Source organism: Lepidochelys kempii, chromosome 3, assembly GCF_965140265.1.
Source record: "Lepidochelys kempii isolate rLepKem1 chromosome 3, rLepKem1.hap2, whole genome shotgun sequence".
NCBI classification, from domain to species: Eukaryota; Metazoa; Chordata; order Testudines; family Cheloniidae; genus Lepidochelys; species Lepidochelys kempii.
Genome location: NC_133258.1, coordinates 104,393,390 through 104,419,530, shown reverse-complemented (window position 1 = coordinate 104,419,530; position 26,141 = coordinate 104,393,390). Strand labels below are relative to the sequence as shown.

Sequence of the window (26,141 nt, the reverse complement as noted above, 5' to 3'; positions counted from 1 at the left end):
CTTAAGGGAGGTAAGTATTATTCTTCTCTTTACAAATGAGGAAACTGAGGCAGAGAGAGGTTAAGATACTTGCTCAAAATCACACAGGAAGCCTAAGGTAGAGCAAAGAGCAGAACCCAAGTGTTCTGACTTTCAAAACAATCCTCCTAGGGATTTTTAAAATGATCATTCAATCAGTTTTATTCAGTCATAATAAATAAATTTAAACAGATGATCCAGCAAAGTATTAATGAAAAATATTAGGATATATATAGCTTTCATTAAGGTTACTCAATAGGGCTATAATATATGCATGAAGCCCATTTTCTATTTGTTTAATTACATTCTAGCAAAGGCTACAATGTAATTAAACAAAACTGACTGCAAGAAATCCATAGTCTCCAATTTAAATTTTTCAGTCTGAGATAAAATGCTTTTCAGGTATGCCAAGAATCTAAGTTAAGCACAAATATAAACACAAATACTGCCACAAAACACGTTGACTGTTTGTATGTTTTTACAAATGGCAGTTACTAGCCAGAAAGAATGGTAAGTATTTGGAGATTGAAAACTTTTAAGAGGGGGGAAAAATAATGTGCATTAATTAGCATGTGTATTTTCTGTACATAGCATGCCTTTAAAAAGAAAAATATGTAATTTGGCATATCAGAGTAGTTTTGATCTTTCTCAAATCTCTTACTGTACACTGTTCCTCTGTGAAAAAAAGTTAATGTATTTTTCTGCTCTACTTTTAAACACCCTTTTAGCTGTTGACAATCTCTACCACAGAATACTTTACTTGAGAATACTTTATAGCCACTAAGTACTGTAGATAATTCTTTATCCTGGTTGGCACACACTATAAATAACGGGCCACATGTTTTTGGTATGGTATTTCCCTGCAGTTTGCAAAATTAGAAGTTCATTTAATCAACCGTACTTAGCACAAGACACAGGAATTGACATGTAGTTAGATAATATTTCATATGAAGATGCCCACCTCGCTTTAACATGTATTTGATTTGACACAAACAAGCAAGCAAAGTATGTATTTTTAATAGCTTGTAGTGCAAGTGGCAATGAGTATTGCACTGAGCATATGCCAAATTATATATTTTTCTTTTTAAAGGCATGCTATGTACAGAAAATACACATGCTAATTAATGCACCTTATTTTTCCCCCTCTTAAAAGTTTTCAATCTCTAAATACTTACCATTCTTTCTGGCTAGTAACTGCCATTTGTAAAAACATACAAACATTCAAGGTGCTTTCTGGCAGCATGTGTGTTTATATTTAGCACATAAAATGCCTATAAATAAGCACAAGTAAAGAAAAAGAGCACTAATTTTATGAGTAGAAGGCAGCCTTTGCAATATAAGCGTATCAAAATATATCTTTTCAGGAACTTATGTCTGCCTCACCTCCCATCACCATGAAAACTTGAGTCACACTTTGGTTTTGTTGGAAACTGGGTAAACCCAAATAGCCTGGAATTTAAATTTGATTGTCCAAGGGTTGTTTTGCCTTGGGGAGCCACTTCTGGGGTGGAAATAAAGCAAAATCTGATTGTTATTACATCTCCTTTCTTGACAGAAACATCTGAAGACTGGAGAATGTGATGGCTTAGCAAGCCAAAATTGGGTCCAGAAACATTCACAGTGTAAACCACGTTAACAGAGAAATTATCTTGCAGATCACTCCCCTCTCATTTATGACCACTTGGGACTTTATCCTCCCCTTTTTGCAACCATAAGATACAACAATTATTTGCATGGAAGTGTCTTTACATATTTTAACTTTTATTGTTAGCTTAGATCGTGGTGGGCAAACTATGGCCCGTGGGCCACATCTGGCCCTCAAGCTCCCATGGGCCATGCGGCTCCCAGAACCAGCAGCTTGTCCCCCCTCTGGCTCCTACACATAGGGGCAGCTGTGGGGCTCCGCATGCTGTCCCCGCACCTCCCATTGGCTGGGAACAGTGGTTAATGGGAGCTGCAGGGGCAGTGCCTGCGTACAGGGCAGCACGCAGCATAGCCGCCTGGCTGCACCTCCGCATAGTAGCCAGAGGGGGTACATGCTGCTGCTTCCGGGAGCCGCTTGATGTAAGCGCTGCCCAAAGCCTGCACCCCTGAACCTCTCAGTCCCAGCCTGGAGCACCCTCCTGTACCCCAAACCCCTCAACCCCAGCCCCACCCTAAAGCCCACACCCCCAGCTGGAGCTCTCATCCCCCGGAATCCCCTCCTGCACCCTGAACTCCTCATATCTGGCCCCACCCTGGAGCCCGCACTCCCAGCCAGAGCCCTCACCCCCTGCCACACCCCAACTCCAATTTCATGAGCATTCATGGCCCGTCATACAATTTCTATACCCTGATGTGGCTCTCGGGCCAAAACGTTTCCCCACCCTGGCTTAGATTCTGAAAAGAAGAAGAGCCCACACCATGTAAAAGTTTGGGAACCTCTGGGTTACACAATCTGGTTAGTAAAAAAATATATTCAAAGACTCTAGGAAGAGATATTAACATTTTCAGAAAAGTAAATCTCAAACACAGACACCCCACCCCTTACTCCTTGGTGACAAGAACAACGCAGTCAGAGATGGCATACAAGGGTAATAGTGCTGTCAATCTCTCATACATAAGTGTGCTGAATACAGGAGTTTACAAAGTATACAGACTGAATTTGTTTGTTCACTTGTAAACCAGAAAAGCTGCAGTTCCAAACCTTCTCTCTCAATGTATGCAAATTTCACAGTAAAGACCACACCCTTCCCATAGCACCAGACCACTTTCCATCCTGCGTTTGCAAAATGACTCCTTGAGGAAAGACTACAATGAATGGAGCTAAAACCCTGATGAATGAGGGAGAATCTTGCAGAGCATACATACTACATGAGACAATCTTTTATTTTCCTTACACTCATGACCTGTTAAAGCTGTAATGAAAACAGTCTGTACTTACCCTACTCATTAAATGTAATGACTGCATTAATTATATATACATGAATGCAGCATTAAAATTGAAGTGGTCGAAGATAAAGGCTAGCTATTATGCTAAGCCCCACTGGGCTTTGTCCAGTACAGCACAGACTCTTCATTTCCAAGTTACCAATGCTGTGCGGTATTGGACACCATCACTGTTATGTAATTAGAAAAAAAAGATACTTGTTAGTTCCTCTTGCTGGCAAATTTAAAGGACAATAAGAATTTGTTGACTCTATAAACGATGATTCTATAGTGAATTAAAAGAACCAGGCACAATCTATTGCTCTGCAGTGGTTGAGGGTCATTGAGCTGAACTGATTTACATTTGGCTATACGCTAATGATGCGTGCATTTGGCACCTTCTTTATGTGCTAGTCATCACTTTGTTCTCCAGGTAGAGAGAGAGAGAGAGACCTTCTGGACAAACGATATAATGAGTCATTAAACCCTTTTAGCCATCAGGCTGTTATTTATGTCATGTCTTTAATCACATTTTCCACATGATTGGTCTTTCGATGTCAGCCAGACATTTATTGGGCCCCTGAGCTGATGCAGCATGTCCACCTGATCTCCCAGCTTATTTTATCAGCTCAAACTGCTATTGACATCAGAATAGAATTTATTTACATACACAGAATTAACAGCTCCTTTTTGTTAATATTTTCAAACAACAACAGGTAAGGGGCAATCAAATAACTAGCTAGAGTAGAAACCATTGCACACGATAATAGCAACACTGTGAAATGCCTCACACATCTTTCAAAATGTGAAATGCAAGTGTATTAGCTACTAAATAAAAGTTAATGTAATTGAAATACCAGTCAGACATACTCCATTCTCCTGTCCACTCCACACCAGTTGAATCTTGCTGCACACGGATATGACTTATTTAATTTGAGGACTTTTAATCAAACTAAATATTTCTCAGGTAGCATTCATTCCTTTTTTCATTTGGCTTACATTTCAGCATGGCAAGGGACCCCCCCTTCTTTCCTTCTGCTCCCCCATTTTCTTAAAAGAAAAATAATACATTGAAAATGAATTTATCATCCCTAGAACCAAGGAACTAACAATATCAGCTTGAGCCAAATATAGAATAATTCAAGCTTTCTCAGGTAGCTGGCAGTGCCTCTCAATATAGACCTGGAACAAAACTCACTGGTCCAGCCTAGGGCCTTTTTTGAGGAGTGAACCTTCCTCCCCACCCCAACAGCAGTCACAAAAAGAAACTAGATAAGAACAAACTTATTTTCACTTTTCCCCCCAAGAGGACTGAAACCAAGAGGAAAAGAAGTGTACAATAGTTGTTCTTCATCTATTTCAATAGGAGTGCCAAATGCTTAACAAAACACTTCAAAGTTAATTAAGTTTGTATCAGGACTAAACTTTTGTCTAAATTGTGGAGTAAGTAAATTGTTAACCACAGAGATCACCATTTTCCTAACAGATAAAAATCAACAGGTGTTGGGACATGAAACAACTAATTTCTGGCTTTAAACTCTGAGACTTCATGGTGTGTGTGACTGCGCATCACTCAAACGATTCATCTAAAGCATTTCAGCACTCTTCTGGTTGAAGCTGAAGAGGGAGGTAGGAGGGGTCCAGAAAATGGGCAGAGGAAGAAGTTCAAGTATTCCCTTCCATCCCAATTCTAGTCAAAATTTCTGTGCGACAAGTTTTCAGGCCAGCACTAGTTCCTAGTGAAAAAGTTTATTGACCTTTTATTTTCTGTTATTAAGTGTAAGGATCCTGAAAATCTAAAATGAGGATCCCCGTCTCCTATTCTCCTCCACCACCACAACTGGAGAAAACCTCATGCCACAGTAGGTGTCAGTTGGCTCCAACAACATCCTCTATCCTGAGTGTAAGGGCAAAATGCCTTTAACCACCCAAAAAGTGAAGTGATCACCTCTCAGTGGTTTGAGCTTTGGCCTGCTAAACCCAGAGTTGTGAGTTCAATCCTTGAGGGGGCCATTTAGGGATATGGGGCAAAAATCGGGGATTGGTCCTGCTTTGAGCAGGGGGTTGGACCAGATGACCTCCTGAGGTCCCTTCCAACCCTGATATTCTATGATTCTATGAAAATGCACTGTCTGAGATGCTTTAGGAAATGCCATTTGGACCTAAGAACAAGAAACCATCAGAGTTGTTCATTTGCTGGACAGAATAGCGATAGATGTGTCATTGCTAACGGCATGAAAAGCTCCATTATATATCTACCATTGTAAAGCCATTTTGTAAAGATTTAAAATAATAAAAAAACTGAAGGATACTTCTCCATATAAAACCCTCTGCTTTTTATTCAAGTTCCTTGATTACGTTAATTTATTCAGTAGAACATATACTTTATTTGGCTATAAAGAGGGAGATATAACAGTATTCTGAGTGCATCAGTTTCTTTCATATGACGACTCTGGGTATGTCTACACTGCAGTTAAAAACCCACAGTTGGCCTGAAACAGACAAGAAATGGACTTTTTTGATTGTCAGAATTTTCAGTCACATTTCAGACTCAGTTGGACCTAAACCAGGTTATTTTTTCCTCAATTTTTCAGAACTGCCAATACAAAAAATCAGTTATTCACCCAGCTCTCGTCCTGACAGCTTTTATGGAAATTACAAAAAGCACCCCACACTTTTTAAGATTAGGAGTTTTCCCAGCCGGCTTTGGCCAAAATTTCACCAATCCCTACGCTACCGTTGAGAGTGTTTTGTGCCAAACGGCTGCATTTCAGTGGTGGTGTGCACAGCGTACAGAGAGCCCAATCCTGTAAAGAGATGCACTGTTGGAAGAGACACAGACAGGTGCTTCCAAGATACGACAGAAGTGGCTCTGCAAACCACCTGGAACCACTCTGCAGGTCATTGCTTAATTATTCAGGGCTGTCAATTAATCGCAGTTAACTCACACGATTAACTGAAAAAATTAATCGCAATTAATCACAGTTTTAATTTCACTGTTAAACAACAGAATACCAATTTAAATGTATTAAATATTTTGGGTGTTTTTCTACATTTTCAAATATAATGATTTCAGTTATAGCACAGAATACAAACTGTACAGTACTCACATTATTTTTATTACAAATATATGCATTGTAAAAATGATAAACAAAAGAAACAGTATTTTTCAGTTCACCTCATACAAGTACCACAGTGCAATCTCTTTATTGTGAAAGAGTAATTTACAAATGTAGATTTTTTTTTTACATAACTGCACTCAAAAATAAAACAATGCAAAACTTTAGAGCCTACAAGTCCACTGAGTCCTACTTTTTGTTTGGACAATCGCTAAGAGAAATAAGATTGTTTACATTTACAGGAGATAATGCTGCCTGCTTCTTATTTACAATGTCAGCTGAAAGTGAGAACAGATGTTTGCATGGCACTTTTGTAGCCAGTGCTGCAAGGTATTTATGTGCCGGATATGCTAAACATTTGCATGGCCCTTCATGCTTTGGCCACCATTACAGAGGACATGCTTCCATGCTGATGATGCTCGTTAAAAAAATGCGTAAATTAAATTTGTGACTGAACTTGTCAGGGGAGAATTGTATGTCTCCTGCTTTAAGCTTTACCCACATTCTGCCATATATTTCATGTTATAGCAGTCTCAGATGATGACCCAGCATGTTGTTTGTTGTCACAGAATCACAGAATATCAGAGTTGGAAGGGACCTCAGGAGGTCATCTAGTCCAACCCCCGGCTCAAAGCAGGACCAATCCCCAATTTTTGCCCCAGATCCCTCAATGGCCCCCTCAAGGATTGAACTCACAACCCTGGATTTAGCAGGCCTATGCTCAAACCACTAAGCTATCCCTGCCCCCCACTTTAAGAATACTTTCACTATAGATTTGACAAAATGCAAAGAAGGTACCAATGTGAGATTTCCCAATGATAGATACAGCACTCGAACCAAGATTTAAGAATCTGAAGTGCCTTCCAAAATCTGAACAGGACAGGGTGTGGAGCATGCTTTCAGAAGTCTTAAGAGAGCAACACCCCGATGCGGAAACTACAGAATCTGAATTGCCAAAAAAGAAAGTCAACCTTCTGCTGGTGGCATCTGACTCAGATGATGAAAATGAACACACGTTGGTCTGCATTGCTTTGGACCATTATCGAGCAGAACCCATCATCACATGGACGCATGTCCTCTAGAATGGTGGTTGAAGCATGAAGGGGCATATTAATCTTTAGCACGTCTGGCACAAATATCTTGCAACACCGGCTACAACAGTGCCATGCGAATGTCTGTTCTCACTTTCAGGGATCACTGTAAACAAGAAGCGGGCAGCATTATCTCCTGCAAATGTAAACAAACTTGTTTGTCTGAGTGATTGGCTGAACAAGAAGTAGGATTAAGTGGACTTATAGGCTGTAAAGTTTTACATGGTTTATTTTAGAATGCAGTTATTTTTTCTACATTTGTAAGTTCAACTTTCATGATAAAGAGATTGCACTACAGTACTTGTATTAAGTGAATTGAAAACTACTATTTCTTTTATTTTTACAGTGCAAATATTTGTAATAAAAAAATAAATATAAAGTGAGCACTGTACACTTTGTATTCTGTGTTGTAACTGAAATCAATATATTTGAAAATGTGGAAAACATCCAAAGATATTTAAATAAACAGTATTCTATTATATTTTAATTGTGCGATTAATCACTATTAATTTTTTTAATCACTTGACAGCCCTCATTATTATGTGCATTAGAACAAATAAGAAACTCACTATCAACAGACAATTCTACTTCCACTGTCCAAGCTGAGTCAAATGGAAATGGCCAGCATGAATGATGAAAAGTAAATCAGATTTTTAGAAAACATTAAAATTTTTATAGTCTGAACTGTTATAAGAAAGATTGTGCATGCATGTGTGTTTTGACTGCATCTCTTGAATTTAAATAATAGAACTGAAGTGACTCATGTTTCGGTCAAAACCAAAACACACTCAGGGCTTGGCTACACTTGTGAGTTACAGCACAATAAAGGAGTCCCGGGTGCACTAGCTCACTACCCGTCCACACTGGTAAGGCACGTAGAGCGCTCTGACTCCACGGCTACAGCCCTGCTGGTACTTCACCTCAGCAAGTGGAATAACGTTTGCTGCGCCCCCGCTGGAGCACCGCGGCGCCAGTGTGAACGAGGTGTTGCATTACTGCGCTCTGATCAGCCTCCGAAAACGTCCCATAATCCCCTGAAGTCAAGTGGCCACTCTTGTCATTGTTTTTGAATCGCTGCAGGAATGCGGATATGCCCTTTGAAAACTCCATTTCTGACAGCTGGCTGCTTATCTGCTCCAAGACAAAGCAAGCCATTAGTGTGGAATGCTATGTGTGAGAGAGAGGTGGGTGGGGGGGAGGGAGGGAGGGGGTCTGCTGCTGTCTGAATTTACAAGACAACATGCTGACATGCTCTCAGCCCCCCCAAAACCCACTCTCTCTCCCCCCATGTGCACACAACACACTCCCTGTCACACACACACCCCCATTTGAAAACCACATTGCAGTCACTTGCATGCTGGGATAGGTGCCCACAATGCACCACTCCCATTGCTGCTGCAAGTGCCGCAAATGTGGCCACACCAGTGCACTTGAAGCTGCCAGTGTGGACACACTGCAGCGCTTTCCATACTGCGCTCTCCGAAGGCTGGTTTAACTCAAAGTGCTCTACATTTGCAAGCGTAGCCATGCCCTCAGACTTCAACGGGGCAAGACCGTGCCTTTTGAATGGTTCTATCAATGGTCCCACTATGTTTTCCAAGTATTTAGTTGCAGTGAACATATACACTGTAGTCCCAAATCCCTATTCAAATCACTTTGCAGTCCTTCATTTGATCCCAAAGAGACTCAACTCTTTTTTTTTTTTTTTTTAACGTTAGCAGGATCTACAAAACTGGCAGGAGGCAGCAAAGGTAAAGTTGCTGATCTTCTTTCCTGAGGACAGGGCACAGCTATACATATCAGTATATTATACTTTAGGACAAATGGTCTACTGCTACCATGGTTTTGGAGGCAGTCTTTTAAAGATATGTTAGAATACACAAGAAAACATGAAGCACATTTTAGCAGCCAAAAACAAAAAATTATGAATGGGAAGGGGAGTTGTATAAATGCAATAGTGTGAAAAACTGCCTCAGGATCACTGAAGTGAAGTAAGTGCTAGATAAATGCTGATTCCAGTTGAGAAACCAAGAGAAGCAATTTAAGGATCACAACAGAACCTGCAAATCCATTCCATGGCTATGAATTTCTCTCTTCTTCTTCCATTTTAAAAAATATGATACACACCACCATCCGCTGGATGGACAAAGTGAGAAATAATTCAATACAATGCAGGCTCTTTTGATTTGAATGCCATTTTACTATAATATTTACCTGAAGCAGATGCAAAACAGCCTGGGATGTGTGGAGACCATATAGTGCTGTAAATGATGCCTTCATGGCCTTTAAAAGTGCATAATGACCGCCCCACAGTTGGGTCCCACTAAATAAAATGAAAAACAAAAGTCTGCAGGTGGAACATAGCAATACTTAAATCCAATTATTTATTTTGGCCTAAACACAACTTTCCAAGAAGGCTAATTAAAATGTACACTTTTATTCTACTGTGATTTATGTACAATAAAAAGAAGAGGTTTTCATATACGCATTCACAGAGAAACTAAAAAAAATTATGCAAAGAGACCAGAATATCTCAATATTTTTATATTATATAGCTGTCGACATAAATATAATATTTTTTATTGTGTCCATCAAACAGTAACTGGGCACACAACAAAACTGAAAATATTTCAATTACCCTTTGAAATGTGTCTGGTCTTTCTGCCATTTAGATATTTTGGGACTAACGGGCATGCACACTTCTACATTAATTAGAAACAAAAGTATCTAAAACCCCATCTTACAATTAGTTTAGCCCAAAATCTCCCAGGGATTTCTTTGGGAATTATATGTCATGGTGGACTGCAGGATCTTCCCTTTAACATACATCATTGAAAGAACTCGTGTGTTTTGAAAGTATGCAGCTATGAAGGGCAATGCAGCAATCCAAATTAAAAATAAATAAATAAAAAATGATAGCATCAGTTTAAATAAAGAGGAAAGCAGAAGGAACAGAAAACTGCATAAGAGAGGACACTGTTTCTCAACACAAATTAAGAACTGCAAGTTCCAAAACAAATCACAGTGCTGACCTTCTGTAAAAAACAGACGTACCAATTTGGCAGTTTGATCCCATGAACCAGACACCACTAGCTGTTCTCCTCTAGTTTGGCTCCAGTCAACACTGTAAACCTATAAATATTACAACAACTTAGTTTAGAACAGCATAAATCTCCAATTTTGATACTCTGCCGAGCCAGAGTTTCATAAAGTGTACCTGGATTTTTAGTTTGTAACACAATCAGCTGGAAATGTGCACATCTGGCACTAAAGAGCAGTCATGAAGCCACTTAACTGTGCAGAAAATTAAATTTAACATTTCAAACAGTTTTTCTTTAGGAGTTCTGCTTTTTGTCGTATATAGATACCAAACAACTATTCCTTTTAAAACTAGGACTAATGAGGAAACAAGTTTGAGATGTGTTATTTATTTGTTGTGGAAAGATTCATTAGTCACTTCTTAGCATATCTCTACACTGCAATTAAAAACCCACACCTAGCCCATGCCAGCTGACTCAGGCTCGGGCTAAGGGGCTATTTAATTGCAGGAGAGATGTTCCAGCTTGGACTCCAGCCTGGTCTCTGGGACCCTCCTGTGACGCACTCTATATATAAAAAGAAAAGGAGTACTTGTGGCACCTTAAAGACTAACAAATCTATCTGAGCATAAGCTTTCCTGAGCTACAGCTGCATCCGATGAAGTGAGCTGTAGCTCATGAAAGCTTATGCTCAAATAAATTTGTTAGTCTCTAAGAAAAGGAGTACTTGTGGCACCTTAGAGACTAACCAACAAGTATTCCTTTTCTTTTTGCGAATACAGACTAACACGGCTGTTACTCTGAAATTAGTCTCTAAGGTGCCACAAGTACTCCTTTTCTTTTCACGGATACAGACTAACATGGCTGCTACTCTGAACTCTATATATAGAGTGTGAATATAATGTAACTAAAATATGCTTCATGCAAAAGGTCTCTTGTAAAGTATCATTACAGAGCTTATAATCTACTGAGTGTGGTCATCCTATTTGTATAAATGTATCACTCTTGTATCTGAAACTAGAAATATGAAATATAACTCTGAGGGCCTATTGTAGTTATGCAACGTGTGGGCCATTAATGGTGGTTTGGAATCTTGATGGCTCCCATCAACCAGGACAATTGACTGTGGATGGCTCTGTTTGCAGGCAGGTCTTCCTGTGAGTCAGGCTGGGAGGAATGAAGGCTTGGGGTCTCACAGGACATGTGACCATGTCACCTGAACTGGAATCCATCTTTAACCTGGTGCTTTTCCACTGAGAAGGAGGGATGGGAACCCAGAGGGACAAAGGATTCCCGCCTTATGCCAAAGATATATAAGTGGGTGGAACAGAACAAGGGAAGCAGCCATCATGAGGAATCCTCTAGCTACCACCTGAGCTGGAACAAGGGCTGTACCAGGGGAAAGGATGGTGCCCAGACTAGGAAGGTGTCCAGCTCAAGTCTGTGAAAGAAACTTATTGAAACATCTCTAAAGGTGAGATTTTATCTGTATTCAGTTTTTTTACTGTACTAGACTTAGACTGGCGTGTTTTATTTTATTTTGCTTGGTAATTCACTTTGTTCTGTCCGTTACTACTTGGAACCACTTAAATCCTACTTTCGGTATTTAATAAAATCATTTTTTACTTATTAATTAACCCAGAGTATGTATTAATAGTTGGGGGGGGGCAAACAGTTGTGCATATCTCTCTATCAGTGTTATAGAGGGCGAACAATTTATGAGCTTACCCTGTATAAGCTTTATACAGGGTAAAACAGATTTGTTTAGGGTTTAGACCCCATTGGGAGTTGGGCATCTGAGCGTTAAAGACAGGAACACTTCTGTAAGCTGCTTTCAGTTAAGCCTACAGCTGTTAGGGGACATGGTTCGGACTTGGGTCTGGGTTTCCAGCAGGCTAGCGGGTCTGGCTCAAACCAGGCAGGGCACTGAAGTCCTAAGATGTCTGGGAAGGAAAGCAGGGGCAGAAGTAGTCATGGCATATCAGGTGGCACCTCCCAGGGTGGTTCCGTGATCCAACCCGTCACACCTCCCACCTCACAGGGTCCCAGTGCCCGAGCTGGAGCCCAAACTAGAACGTGTACCGCACAATTAAAAGCCCCTTAGCCTGAGCCCAGTCAGCTGGCACAGGCCAGCAATGAGTTTTTAATTGCAGTGTAGACGTACCCTGAAAGAATTCAAAATCTCATTTTTTATTTACACAAAGTGAAACAGAACTTTATAGTTGGCCTGTTTGGACACTTATTGGTATGTTTAATAGAGAAATTTAAAAGCTGAACTCATTACATAGAATTTTATACCTTTGAAACTCTTCTCTCTCATGTTATATAAAACAAACCTACATTAGATGAAAGTTCAAGTTGCAAAGTCGAGCACCCTAAAACCTAGGAAATGCTGCAATTAAGGTTGAACACACAATCTTATAAGGCATGTGCACAAGGCAGGCAAATTAACAGTCTCCTTGCCTAGGCAGTCCCAGTCTTTCCCATCCCTCTGTTCAAGAAAGTCCTGCTCAGCCCCATGCATCCCGCATGGCTTTCCTGTGCCAAGTACAACCCACCTGAAATCAGTGGGTTTGTACTCAGCACAGCTAAGCCATAGTACTGCAGACACAACTAAAAGCAAGAAAATCCCAAATTATAGCCCACTTCTCAACTGTACTCTAATGCCCACACAGCATGTTTCCACAGACAATGGACTCCTCATCACATGGAACTCCTTTCTGCCTCCAACAGATATGGGAATACAGTACACACAACACATTAATTCCCCTCACATTACTACACAAAACCTTAGTTATGAACTCACAAACACTTAAATGTGCTCATCAACCAGGAGCACTTACTAATGTTGCTGAGACTGTTAAGGTTATAGACTGTGATGATACTACAGATCCCTGTGCCCTTCCACCACAACTCACCCCAATTTGCCAGAGTACTGATGGAAAAGAGAAGGAGGCAGGGATGGGAAAATAAAACAGACCTATGGGGACAGCACTGATACTTTAATTCTCCATTTTGTGAACAAATACCGTACACTAAAGTCATATATAGATAGCTTCCTATCTCCACATTTCTCATCATCATATTTTATACAGAATATTGCCTCCAGTGATGAGATCTGCAGATAGCCCACTACAAGGACACCATTCAAAGCCCAAGTCGCCTCTTCCTTGGCTAAATAAGGATACTTGTTTCCACATCTGATAGCTGAATCTCATAATATCCCACTTTAACCTATACTGAAGTATTAGTATGTGATACTAGCCAAGTTTCATACCAGAAAGAGACAAACTTATCTAAAGTTCATATCCAGGTTCTTAGAGGATAGGTCCATCAATGGCTATTACCTAGGATGGTCAGCGATGCAACCCCACACTCTGGGTGTCCCTAAACCTCTAACTGCCAGAAGCTGGGACTGAACAACAAGGGATAGATCACTTAATAATTGCCCCATTTTGTTCATTCCCTCTGAAGCATCCGGCACCATCAGACGACAAGATATTGGGATAGATGGATCATTAGTCTGACCCAGTATGGCTGTTCATACGTAAAACTACATCCCTAGTCAGCAAACAGTTGACATTTCTTTGGTCATTAGTACCACAACTAATTCCCTTTCACGCTCATTATACATCCACCCACAATATACACATCCAGTTCCTCAATCACACATGCATGCATGTGCGCTAACCCTATGGGTGCTCCAATACCCACCTGCAGCCCCCCCACCCCCGATCAGCTCCTCCCCCTCCCCACAGTGCTTCTCACCTGCCGGCAGGCCCCGCTGATCAGCGCCTCCCCCTCCCTCCCAGTGCCTCCCACCTACCGCAATCAGCTGTTCCACAGGGTGCGGGAGGCATTGAAGGGGAGGGGGCCAGTATGGGGCAGGAAGAGGTGGGGTGGGGGCGGTGCCTGGGCTGGGTGGGGAACACTCCCTGGCACACAGAATCATGGAACTGGACGTGACTTTGAAAGGTCATCTAGTCCAGTCCCCTGCACTTGTGGCAGGACTAATTATCTAGACCATTCCTGACAGGTGTTTGTCTACTGCTCTTAAAAATCCCCAATGATGGACGTTAGAAAGTCGGCACCTCTGCTCACATGTACAATCATAACTCCATCCTCAGATGAGTTAAAGCAGAAAACATATGGGTAATATATATTTAATCTTGGTGTTAAAGTTGTTCATTTTATGTTGAGTAACTGAATATGCATATTGTAGGGGGCTGTATGCTCGAAGTGAAAGTGAGTTCATTGTCAAGCTAAGAATCGGAGTGCATTTGAATGGTAAGGCATGTGCATAGTGGCTGGTGTGGATGTTAATGTTGCTTAACTGAAGATTTCCTCAATTTTTAGAAATGGTGCTGAAAGGTAACACACTTAGTCAATTACTTTTTTTAATACAGAGATGGACATACGTCAACATTCTGGATTTCCCAGAAGCGAGACAACAGAGTTCCACGCTTAATTCATAGTAGTGCCATTCAAATCATTATTTAAAACTGTGTTATTTAAGAGACTTGACACATTGCTCCCTCTTGTAGCTTTTTCAGCCTGACCCTGCCATTGCAACTAATATTGCTATGTTACCTAGGGAGTCATTCCAGGCTGACAGTTCGAAACACTGTCTTGTCTCCTGCTCTAACCCTCTCTTTTCTACTTCAGTTTGTACTGGACATACTCTGTCAAGCTTAAAACATACATCAACAGGAAATGTACATTGGTATTTCCTGGATGTAAAAACATGTTAGCTCTCCTTGCCATGAAGTGAAATGCAACACTGCTACTGGCTGCTCAATACTGCCCATCATTCATGTCAGTCACATCTTAAACCTGATCTGCAAGCTGATCAAGAGCAGTCAGTGCCAAATGTTTCTTTCATTTTCATCTGAAGTGGCAGATGGTACAATTATGAAATAATCTGCCTATAGTGGAAAATTTCTTCCTAATTCTGGCCACTAATGACTAGTTTATGCTTTTTACACTGTATAGGAAAATTACAATGATCAATACTATTCTTTGCAGAAGACAGCTGCAATGCAATTGGCTATAATTCTTGACAGATAGTTTTTAAGAAGTCACTGGTCAGCAAAATCACTTCAAGTCAATGCCTTTCTTTGAACATCATATTTCTTCAGGTCTGTAAGAAAATAATTCCTCAACTTTATGAGAGCTAACAGGCAATCATTCATTCGTAGGAGTTTCAGCCTTGCAAAAAGAGGTGAACCATACAAGCTAATGATTTCTGCACCTCAGAAAGATTACTCCCAGTTTAGATATATCAGGTATAAATATTTATAAATATATATCAATTTATGTTACTAAATATGAAATAAATTCTGATATTGTAGTATTTTATCTTTAAAAAATTCAATCCAGTCTTAATTTTGTCAATAGATGTAATGTAAGGCTAGTCAGACCAATAAAAAGATCCATGTTAGTCACAATTTTTTCCATTTAAACAGTGGGCCTGAAATCTTGTGCAATTTGGGCCTGTTGTATTAATTCAGCTGGAATATATGGACCCAAAGAGATAAAGGTGTAACATAACCCAGTCACTGCCCAACATTAAACTGTTTTAAACAAGGTTTGGAGTTTCACATGCAGAGACCTCAGCCTGCTTAATCCCCTGGCAAACACATCATTAAAAATCCTTTTAACCTTTTATCAGAGATACAGAAAAGAAGGAAAAAGTTAAAGCATTTGAAATGGAAAGTATTAAATAAGGCTTTCATTTTAACAACATCCACTGTTCCCTTTACTCTATCTGGAGAGAGTTTTTCAAAGGAATACACCCCTTGATTGACAGAATTTTAGATGGTATCAAAGATGGTAACTGTTTTTGGGGAAAAGAGAAGAAGTTACTTGAGATGGCTGGAGCTGTTAAAGTCTGATCCCATTTCATAAGATAACAAAACACACATACACAAAGGGGAAAGACAAAGACAGAAAATGCAGCTTCTGTCTCTGATGTTTTCACTTACAACCTCATTACTGGAAAAAACACAGGTACAGTGTGTTACAGCTACTTCAAGACCTGGCAAACTTGAACAAGTGTTGGGCTGTTTAGGTGATTGCTTTAAATTGCCTCTTTCTGGTCACAGGCTTACAGCAGTGTTGCAAAATATGCTGTCCTGGCTGGCTAAGCAAGACTGTTATTAGAGAGAAGTAAAAAAGCAGAGAGATAGGAAAGAGAAGAAATAAGGTAGGGAAGGAAAAGGACACGAAGTCGCACATCCTAAGTGGTGTTTGGGATTCAGCTGGAGCCAGTAGAGGTGGCAGTGTCATCTGGGCCCCGCTCTTGGCCCAGTCCTATTAGGACTTCTTTCAGGATGAGAATAAAGGTTTGGGGTCCCAGGAAACAGTGGGGTGGCTGCCATGATGGTGAAGTTTGCCCCATCCCCATCTTTCAGTCAGGCAGCACTGCAGTCCATTAGCTCCCCCTACCCCCAAAGTCCCTTTTTCACAAACCTGAAAGGGAGTGATGGTGGAATAGCCCATCCCTTCATTATTTTGTCCATCAATCAGGCCTAATTTCCAATACAGCAATTTTGGTTCACTGATTTCCAGTTCCACACTTTTCTTGTTTACCAAGCATGATCTTAATACAATCCTTGAGTTATATCAGCAGGCCTTTTGTTAGACTGAATTAGTGCACTGTGTCCCGCTTTTGCGCTTTTCCCCATCAACATTTGTTATAGGTCTTATGAATTTTCAGTCACTTTTCAAATATGAGCTTGCAATTAGGGTACATTTGTAGGCCCAGTTAACACAACAGGACTAATTGTGGATCACCTCTTTTGAAGAAGGTCCTTTAGAAAGATTTTCAATTATCTGCCTTTCCCACCCAAGTATGTTATATCACTTTGAACAGGTTCCCTTTAGAAGTCTAGCACTCCTTTCTGCAGGCTGAGTTCACAATGTTACATGACTTTTCCTTCTGACATGCCTCTGCTTCAGGGTTCTGACATGCCGAAGATATACAGGTTACAGTTATTCCACCTATTCCCCATTTTGAGAACCAAATAATTAAAAGAGTAACAGTCAGTCTAAAAACGCAGTGAGGTAAAATATTGTTGAAGGAGATATTTCCATTTTAATAGTTTGTAAAAACAACAGGAATAATTTATATTCACTCTCTGTGGTAAGTAGAGAGGGAGAAAGCGTCCAACTTTAAATAGATGCTACTTCCTCCTTCTTTATAACCTTGAGATGTGTACACACACAAACAAATTCAGGTTAGGCATATTATATGAATAGGTTTAGGATTTCTTTTTATGCTTAAAGGGCACAAATAACTATTCTGAGACTAGGGCCCCACAGATATTTGAAGGCTCTTGCCTTTTCCCACCTTGAATATGAAGAGTCCTGAGAATCTGCATATTGTCTCACTTTACACCCTTCATGGGTATCATTGCTGCAGACACCATCCTTCTAGTTGAGACTTGTCCTGTTCAATACCACATTCTACTGAATGAGTACCCCAACCTAATCTTGGAGCAATCAAGAATAAAGTCTTTGAAGTATTTCTAAAAATATATTAATTTTAGGTGCCCAAATGTCATCTACTATAAACACAATATGTAATTTACCTCATGTTCAACAGTCTTAAAGATGTAAGTTCATGCTATAGCCCCAAGCAAAGAAAAAACATTTTCCAATTGTGATTCTGCAAGTGAGCCCTTTAATAATCCAAGCAGTAAAAAAAGTAGGCCATTAACATTTTTAATTTTGCCTCTTTTACCTCCTGAGTGTGCTCTTTATAGACTTGCAGTGGACCTGTGGGTTTAGCAGTGTCCCAGATCTGCAGAGATCCATCCCCACTAGAAGTGACCAGCACGTGTTCATTGTTCTCACTCCATGTCACATCAAACAGGCCATCATTCCAGTCAAAACTAAACCAGGGCAATCAAGATATTCATCCATGAGAAATGACTGTATAGCTGGTTGGGTTATATTCAAAGATTGATCAATAAGATTTTTAATTTACCACATTCTGAACATACTAATTTTTTGTATGTTTGACTTTCCAAAGAATCTTCTTAGAAGAAATTCTGATGATACCTTGAAAGCTTTAAAAAAATTTATGTTCGAACAGGTCAGCACAAGACAGCCAAAGACCATCACCTTTCCTATAGAGCAGCGGTGGGCAAACTACAGCCTACGGGCCAGATAAGCAGCATGGTAAGGGGGCGGGTGGAAGGGGGGGTTGGATAAGGGGCAGGAGGTCCTCGGGGGCAGTCAGGGGACGGGGGCAGAGGTTGGGGGGGGGGGCGAGGGGCGGTCAGGAGACAGGGAGCAGAGGGGGTTGGATAGAGGGTGGGGTCCCGGAGAGGGCGGTTAGGGGACAAGGAGCAGGGGGAGTTGGATACGGAGTGGGGCAGTCAGGGGGCGGGAAGTGGGAGGGAGTGGATAGGGGGTGGGGGCCGGGCTGTTTTGGGAGGCACAGACTTCCCTACCGGGCCCTCCATACCATTTCACAACCCCGATGTGGCCCGAGGGCCAAAAAGTTTGCCCACCCTGATATAGGGACTGAGGTCTGATTTCCATCTCAACCTTCCTGAGCAAATGGGAGCACTATAGAGGTAGTGCCAGCTTGGATATATCATAGAGCTATTATTTATCACTAACTGAGATACCAAAATATCCAAGTCAATCTCTACTTCTATTGCACTGAAGGAAGGGCATGCCACTCATTGATCTACAGTGACCACTCTGGTTGACAGCAAAACATCATTAAGTGATTAGAAGTGTCCCATCCAGTCCTTCTTATCCATAAGGATGCTGATCGTAATTCAGAGCCTCCAGGGTGGGAGTGGTAAACATGGAGCAGACCTCCAAGGTTCTAGCAAAGAAACATAGGGCCTCCCACTACAAACAATGAGGGGATAAAAAGTACTTTCATTACTGAACCACTAATATTCATTTATTACTATAATACTATACCCAGCAGTAGCAGTACAATATTTAACTGCTATAAGTAGCCTGCCATCTAATTAACCAACTGAAAAAATATCTGCTGGTATCTAAGAGTAAGGTAATTTATTATATTTCTATTTAAACTCTCATCTCAGATAAGCTTTATGTTTCAAGTTGTGTCAACACTTCTCTTACAATCAGAACACCACATGTTTTTAGGCGGGGCATTGTTGAGCTGTGAAAGGAGACAGCCCAAAAAGAACTACGAGAGGATTCACCATTCCCCAGAAAAGATCAATAGGGAAATACCTACAAAGTTTAGTTTCCACAGGTCCCGCTTCATTCATTCATTCGAACAAACCCATTCAGTGAAAAGTTTTGGGTCCAAGGAGCAATGCAAGGGCAGCAAGACTCAACATGCAACAATAAGCTAGGGCAGAGACACTGCTTTTAACTTGCACCACTCTGCTGCCCCTAAATGGCTTACTTTAAGGATGGTGTCAACTTTAACTTTAAAAATACCATTTAATATTTTAAGCCAGATAATATAACCAGATCTTTGTACCTAAGTAATGGAAGTGTATATTCAATATATCATACAGCCAATATTTATCACTAACAGAAATACCAAAATATCCAAATCGGTCTCTTTCACTAAAGTTTCTATAACAAATACTTCTTATTAAAAAGTTATAAAGTTGTTACCTTCTGAAAAGACAAATCCCAGCTTCATTTTGTTCCAGCACTGCCAGAGTTCCACAACCTGAAAAAACAAGAACAGCACAATGCAACAGAGCCAATTTTTTTAATCCACTGGAAACTATGATGCACTGTGATAGTTTATACTACAGTGCAAATATGGAAGGCACCTGAATCTGATAGAGGGACCTGCGCAATTAGCTGTGCTTATAAATAGCTTCTTTGGCTATATTTATGCCCTTTTGCTACTTCATCTGTGTCAGTTTTTGATGCTTCTGACAGCAAAATGGAAAAAAGGGACAACTCAGTGCAAATAAAGCATTTTTATATTTTCTTTTGAATAACCTTATGTTGCAAACACACATCAGTATGGGATTATATAGATCCTTTTATAATATACAAGGGATAATACTACAGAAAAATGTGATAAGAATGAAGCTTATTATGGGTGAAATGAGAAATGTAGGAAATTTGATTCTAAGGAAATGGAATTCAGATAAAACCCTCCTATATCAAAGTGAAAAAAAAGTATCATGTTTCTATCTGAATATTATTAAACATGCTGTTCTTACAAGAAAGATGTAAGGCTACAATCCTGTAATAAGCGCAGCACAGGGATCCAACAGAGCTCAACCGTGGGTGCTAGAATGTACCTATGAAGGCAGCTGCTAAGAGTACTATAATGTTTTCATCCAGTTTATTTTGTATATTGTACTACTATTTAATTCTAGTCAGACTCACTCTTGCCTCTGTACAGTCAGTTTTCCTCTGTTTGAGAGGATCTTTCCCACAGCGAGAGAGAAAATATTATGTAAATATAGGACAATCAGATTGGGAAGGAGACTCGGGAAAAATTGGCAGGGAGTCTGGGGTAGATGTAGAATCTGCAATTCACTATCTCATTAAAAAGTAGCAAGTAGCAATATAGATGGCCTTTATGGGAAACAGGAGCAAAAAATAGAGGAAATCAGTAAATGTTTTGGGATATGTTGACAATATGTAAGCAACTTATGAATCCAACAATATATTTGGATTGAACAAAAACTTAACAGTACAGCCTTTGAAGATATAAAAATATATGAGCTAATTTGCTTTAATAAGGTTTACAATAAGACCACCTAACACTCACTTTGCATATCATTTTTCCCTTTATTATATGTGTTATAAACAATAAAACAAAGATAAGCTAAAATCTAATACAACTGTGCTATATCCATAAATTGGAAAAAAATTAGTGGCTTACATTAAGAAAAAAAAAATTGAATACAAAGTCTGGAGGTATTGCACTTACAGGCCAAAAAAGTATTCTGAATACCATGCATTACATACTGTGAAGATTAGACATTATGGGTGGGATCCACAAAGGTACTTAAACACTTAAGTCTCAGGTTAAGATGCCTAAGTCCCAGTTGTGGTTCCACTGCAATGCACAAAACTCCCACTGAGCCCTGTAGGCTCCTAAACTAAGTTGTCTCCTATGTTTTCAAGGTAAAAAAGTTCCCATGTGCCTAAGTTTCTGCCTCTGAGCACGTGCATTGCTGCCTCTCTCCAGGCATCTGGACACTTATCACCTGCCTAAGCTTCACAGTGAATCACAAACCGACGGAAGACATGCATTTGGCCTCCTGTATCATGTATGGGGCCTGATCTGACAAGTGGCCTCTGAGCATGCCTACAAGATTGGAGCCCATTCAAAATATGGCTAGAAGGAGATGGTGCTGGTGCTCACCTTATAACTAGGACCCTACCAAATTCAAGGTCCATTTTTGTCAATTTCAGTCATAGGATTTAAAAAATCACAAATGTCATGATTTCAGCTATTTAAATCTGAAATTTCAGTGTTGTAATTGTAGGGGTCCTGACCCAAAAGGAGTTGGGGAAGTCCACAAGGTTATTGTAGGGGGGGTTGCGGTACTGCTACCCTTACTTCTACGCTGCTGCTAATGGCGGCGCTGCCTTCAGTGCTGGGCAGCTGGAGAGCGGTGGCTGCTGTCTGGAAGCCCAGCTCTGAAGGCAGAGCCACTGCCTGCAGCAGCACAGAAATAAGGATGGCATGGTATGGTATGGCCACCTTTACTTCTGCTCTGCTGCCTGCAGAGCTAGGCCCTCAGCCAGCAGCCACCACTCTCCAGCTGCCCAGCTCTGAAGGCAGCAGCGCAGAAGTAAGGGTGGCATGGTAAGAGAACCTGTGGCACCTTAGAGACTAAATGTTTTGGGGGCATAAGCTTTCTTGTGCTAAAACCCACTTCATCGGATGCATGCAGTGGAAAATACAGTAGGAAGATATATATATAGACAGACAACATGAAAAAATGGGTGTTGCCATACCAACTGTAATGCAACTAATCAGTTAAGGTGGGCTATTATCATAAGGAGAAAAAAAACTTTTCTAGTGATAATCAGGATGGCCCATTTCAAACAGTTGACAAGAAGGTGTGAGTAACAGTAGGGGAATAAAATTAGCGTGGGGAAATAGTTTATACTTTGTGTAATGTCCCACCCACTCCCAGTCTTTATTCAAGCCTAATTTAATGGTGTCCAGTTTGCAAATTAATTCCAATTCTGCAGTTTCTCACTGGAGTCTGCTTTTGAAGTTTTTTTGTTGGAGAACTGCAACTTTTAGGTCTGACATTGAGTGACCAGGGAGGTTGAAGTGTTCTCCGACTGGTTTTTGAATGTTATAATTCTTGATGTCTGATTTGTATCCACCTTTTTTTTTTAAAAAAAAACAAGGTGTCCCTAAGCTGTCTGACTCCATGTGGCAGGTGCCTGTTGATGGATGATATGCAGAAGTAGGCACCTATCACCATGAAAGGAGTGGGACATAGTACACACACCTCTCCTTGGCATTTTCCATTAGCTATTTTAGGCACTTCCCTGCCTAGCATGCTGGCATTGTGGATCATTCTTAGGAGTGTATCTCTCCCCATTCATACACCTAGGCTCCCTATAGAATAATTCTGCTTTACCGATCACAGTGTTGTTCCTATGATTTTCTAAGTGCCTAGAAGTTAGGTGCCATATGCTAAGTGTTACAATGCCTAATGCCCACCATGGATCCATACACACAAAATGATTGCCTAAGAACTGTTCTTCAATCAGCCAGCTAAGGCCAAGTTTTCAAAGTACTTAAACATCTAAACGCCTAGTTAGCAACATAATGTCCAATTTGGATGTACAAATGCCTTAACTGGAGATATGTGAATGTGCAAGAAGGCTTCTGTCACCTTTTTTCACACCAAATCAACTAAAAATAAATTTTACACAACGCTGACATCAAGGCCTCCCCTTTACTACTTTAATAAGTTATTTTCTATTCAAAAGCAGTTCCTCTGATTTGCTAAACATTAGTTGCCACAACATACTTTATTTTAAATATGTATTTTTCTGAGTTTTGTGCATGTTTATTGGAAGCGTTAACGGGCCACCTATCTCCACCCAGCAATGCAGTGTGTATACTTTTTTCCAGTAGTCCATGGTGTTATGCTTGGTTAAATCGAAAAGATCTGCTTTTCTTTTCTCTTAAGCACACTATTTCTCTCCCAGAAGAGAAATTTAATTCCAGCAAGGAAGTTTAGAATTAAAGAGTTAGAGTTTAAGACCAGATCACGAGGTCTGACCTCCTGACCATCTAGCACCCAAACACTAAACACAGCAACTAAAATTAGACCAAACTATTACAGACCATGCGAGACTAAGCTATTATATAGTCTTCCCTTCATTGCTATGCAGTAGTTACATCTCTGTAGCTTCAGCTAATAGTCTTTCTTTCTGCAAGCAAAATATTCCCAGTTATGCTAATTCCATTTAAGTGAAATGGCAAAACATCAAATGACTTCAGGATAGTAGGACTGTGCCCATCAGTCCCTATCCCGTGAAAGAATACCTGCATAACTACCCCATGCATAAGTTGGCCCAGTTATGTGACTAAAGTTATGTGTATCCTTAAGTATTTACAGGCTAGGACTGCAGGCTGGCTTACTGTAGATACAGTACTACAGTACTTTCCTTCTGTATCTAATGGAGGTTATAGGTTAGGTTAATGAAAACAGACAGTTTTATTTTTCTTGTATTTTAACAGTGACATTTTTCTGTACTATATTTGCTGTACAGGAAAACACTAAATGTTGTTTTAAAACTATTTACAAAGTACCCAATTTTATTAGACATTGCAAGTTATCATTTGTAGGACCTTCTTCCCATAAACACCATAACATTTTTAAGGTAGATGAACAGTTAAAGTAATTTAACCGCTAAAAAGGACTGAAAAGCTCAAAAAGGTAATGCCAGCAGATACTTTTGCATGTGTGTGACAGGACTTGTACAAGTAGCCCACTGACCTTAATAGGTGTATTCATATAAGCAAGTATAAGCAGGATTAGGACGAAAGTGAAACTATAATTTTTCTTAACATCCTTTCAAAAATCGTAAGTAATAAATTGGTTTTTAAACACTCACTCACTTTCAATAACCTAATGTCTTATTAGCTGAATAAATATTTGTTTGCAATACACAAGTTTAAAGATGACAGTATCCCTTTAACTAGAATTAGAAAACCCCCAAATCAGTAGCAGTCTACATTTTATATGCATTTATAAAATATTTGTAGTCTATATAACCACAGGATTTTCGTTCCTCCAAACACAGCAAAACTGAAAAGTCAGATAGAACACCGAGTGAGAATGGGTGGTAACTCTTCAGCTCAGCACCTTACAGGTCAAAAGGTCCTAGTGCATATTTCATACGCTACCTAGTCTCTCTCATTCCCCCCTCCCGCTCCCCACTGGGGCAAGAGAGAACCCCCCCCCCCCCACACACACACACAAAGCACAATAATTGACTGGTCTAATCAGTAGCTGCACTCCACAGGCAGCAGCAGCACCGAGGAAGGGGAAAGAAACTTAAAATTCCTTGGGAGTCAAAGTTGCCAAAAGTCGCAAAGCAAGGGGCGGAGACAAACAACACTGTACAGTAACACAGGCCCCAAGTCCAAACACACTTATGCGCATGGAAGTTATCCAGGTGTAGGAGGTATGGTTGCAAAGCCCAGCGCCAGCGCACGCAAGGCATAACGCGGAGCAGATCGTAAAGGGGAGGCAGAGCAGGGGGGAGGAAGAGGCATTCTCACGCTACAGAGCTCGGCAGGGACTGACATTTCCCCAGACCGAGCTCAGGCACCGGGGCCCCACGGGGCTACAGCGGGTGCCAACGCAGGCTCAGGGGGAGGGGGCGCAAGGGTGTCGCAGCTTCCTGGCCGGGGAGCGCGCCGGGGCTGCAGCCCCGCCCCGCAATAAGCGTGGGGGCGGGAGAGGCAGTGAGCCCGGGGGGCGGGGGTGGAGGACAAGGCCCCCAGCAGCTCCCCTCCAAGGAGGGTAACACGTGGCGGGGGGGGGGGGGACGCGGCCCCTCCCTCACCGGCGATCCCGTAGTACTGCGCGGCGGCGCAGGCCAGGCGCCCGGGCAGGTAGGGCGAGAACTCCACCGCGTAGCCGTGTCGCCCCGGCAGCCGGAAGGCCTGGGCGCGCCGAGCGCCCGCACCGGCCCCGCTCATGGCCGCGGCGCCGGGTGGCCCGGCTGGGAGAAACGGGCCCCCCTCGCTCTAGCCCCACAGCGCGCGCGCGGGCACACACACGTGGGGCCGCTCCGGAAGCGCCCGGCAAAGGGGCGGGGCTCCGCGCGCGGCGCCGCCATCTTGGGTTTGGGCAAGACGCTGCGCAGCTCCTCCAGGGGCAGTGGAGGGACTGTTGTCAGGGGCAACAGGCAGGGCTAAGCCCCGCCCTCGGCCCTCTCTGGGCCCGCGGCCTGGGCTTGGCTTGCCATCCCCTCCCGCGCCTTTTCTGCTCTCGCAACAACATTTGGTAGGGTTGCCAAATCTCCAGGATTGTCCTGGGGTCTCCAGGAATCAAAGATTAATCTTTAATTAAAGATTATGTCATACGATGAAACCTCCGGGAATACTTCCAACCAAAGTTGGCAATCCTGCCATCATCCACCACCTTCACCCACGTTGGCCTCCTGCCTGATGTACAACCGGCTCCCTCACCACCTGCGGTCACAGCCAGGCGGAGGAGTGTGAAGCACAGGCTCACAGGGCGCTCACGGGGTTGCTCTGGTTTTAGGGCCAGTCCTGCAAATACTTAATGCAGCACCACGCTTAACTTATTCATGTGAACAGTCCCACTGACTTCAGTGAGCGCCCCAACCTATTTAGGGGAAGCTCTGTGACCTGTGTTACCCAGGCGGTCACACTAGATGATTTGGCCTTGGAATCTAATATGAATCTACTTCTCCATAAAGTTATGTCAGCTGGTGAAATCAGCCTTGCTTTGTTAACTTCCCTAGGGCTGTGC

General features: G+C 41.5%; 1 protein-coding gene across 3 annotated transcripts in view; it reads right to left on the bottom strand.

Annotated features, from left to right (window-relative positions):
* PEX7 (peroxisomal biogenesis factor 7) overlaps positions 1-25,450 on the bottom strand; it is an 82,263-nt gene extending 56,813 nt beyond the window's left edge. The window contains exons 1-5 of one of the 3 annotated variants that reach the window (XM_073337425.1): positions 25,207-25,450; positions 19,798-19,855; positions 17,918-18,068; positions 10,190-10,267; positions 9,350-9,458 (exon numbers count right to left, since the gene is read on the bottom strand). In XM_073337425.1, coding sequence (XP_073193526.1) covers positions 9,350-9,458; positions 10,190-10,267; positions 17,918-18,068; positions 19,798-19,855; positions 25,207-25,342 — 532 coding nt within the window. In that variant the 5' untranslated portion in view covers positions 25,343-25,450. The remainder of the gene's footprint in view (positions 1-9,349; positions 9,459-10,189; positions 10,268-17,917; positions 18,069-19,797; positions 19,856-25,206) is intronic. The other 2 variants (XM_073337424.1, XM_073337426.1) reach the window with 2 other exon arrangements.
* Between the last annotated feature and the right edge of the window lie 691 nt (positions 25,451-26,141).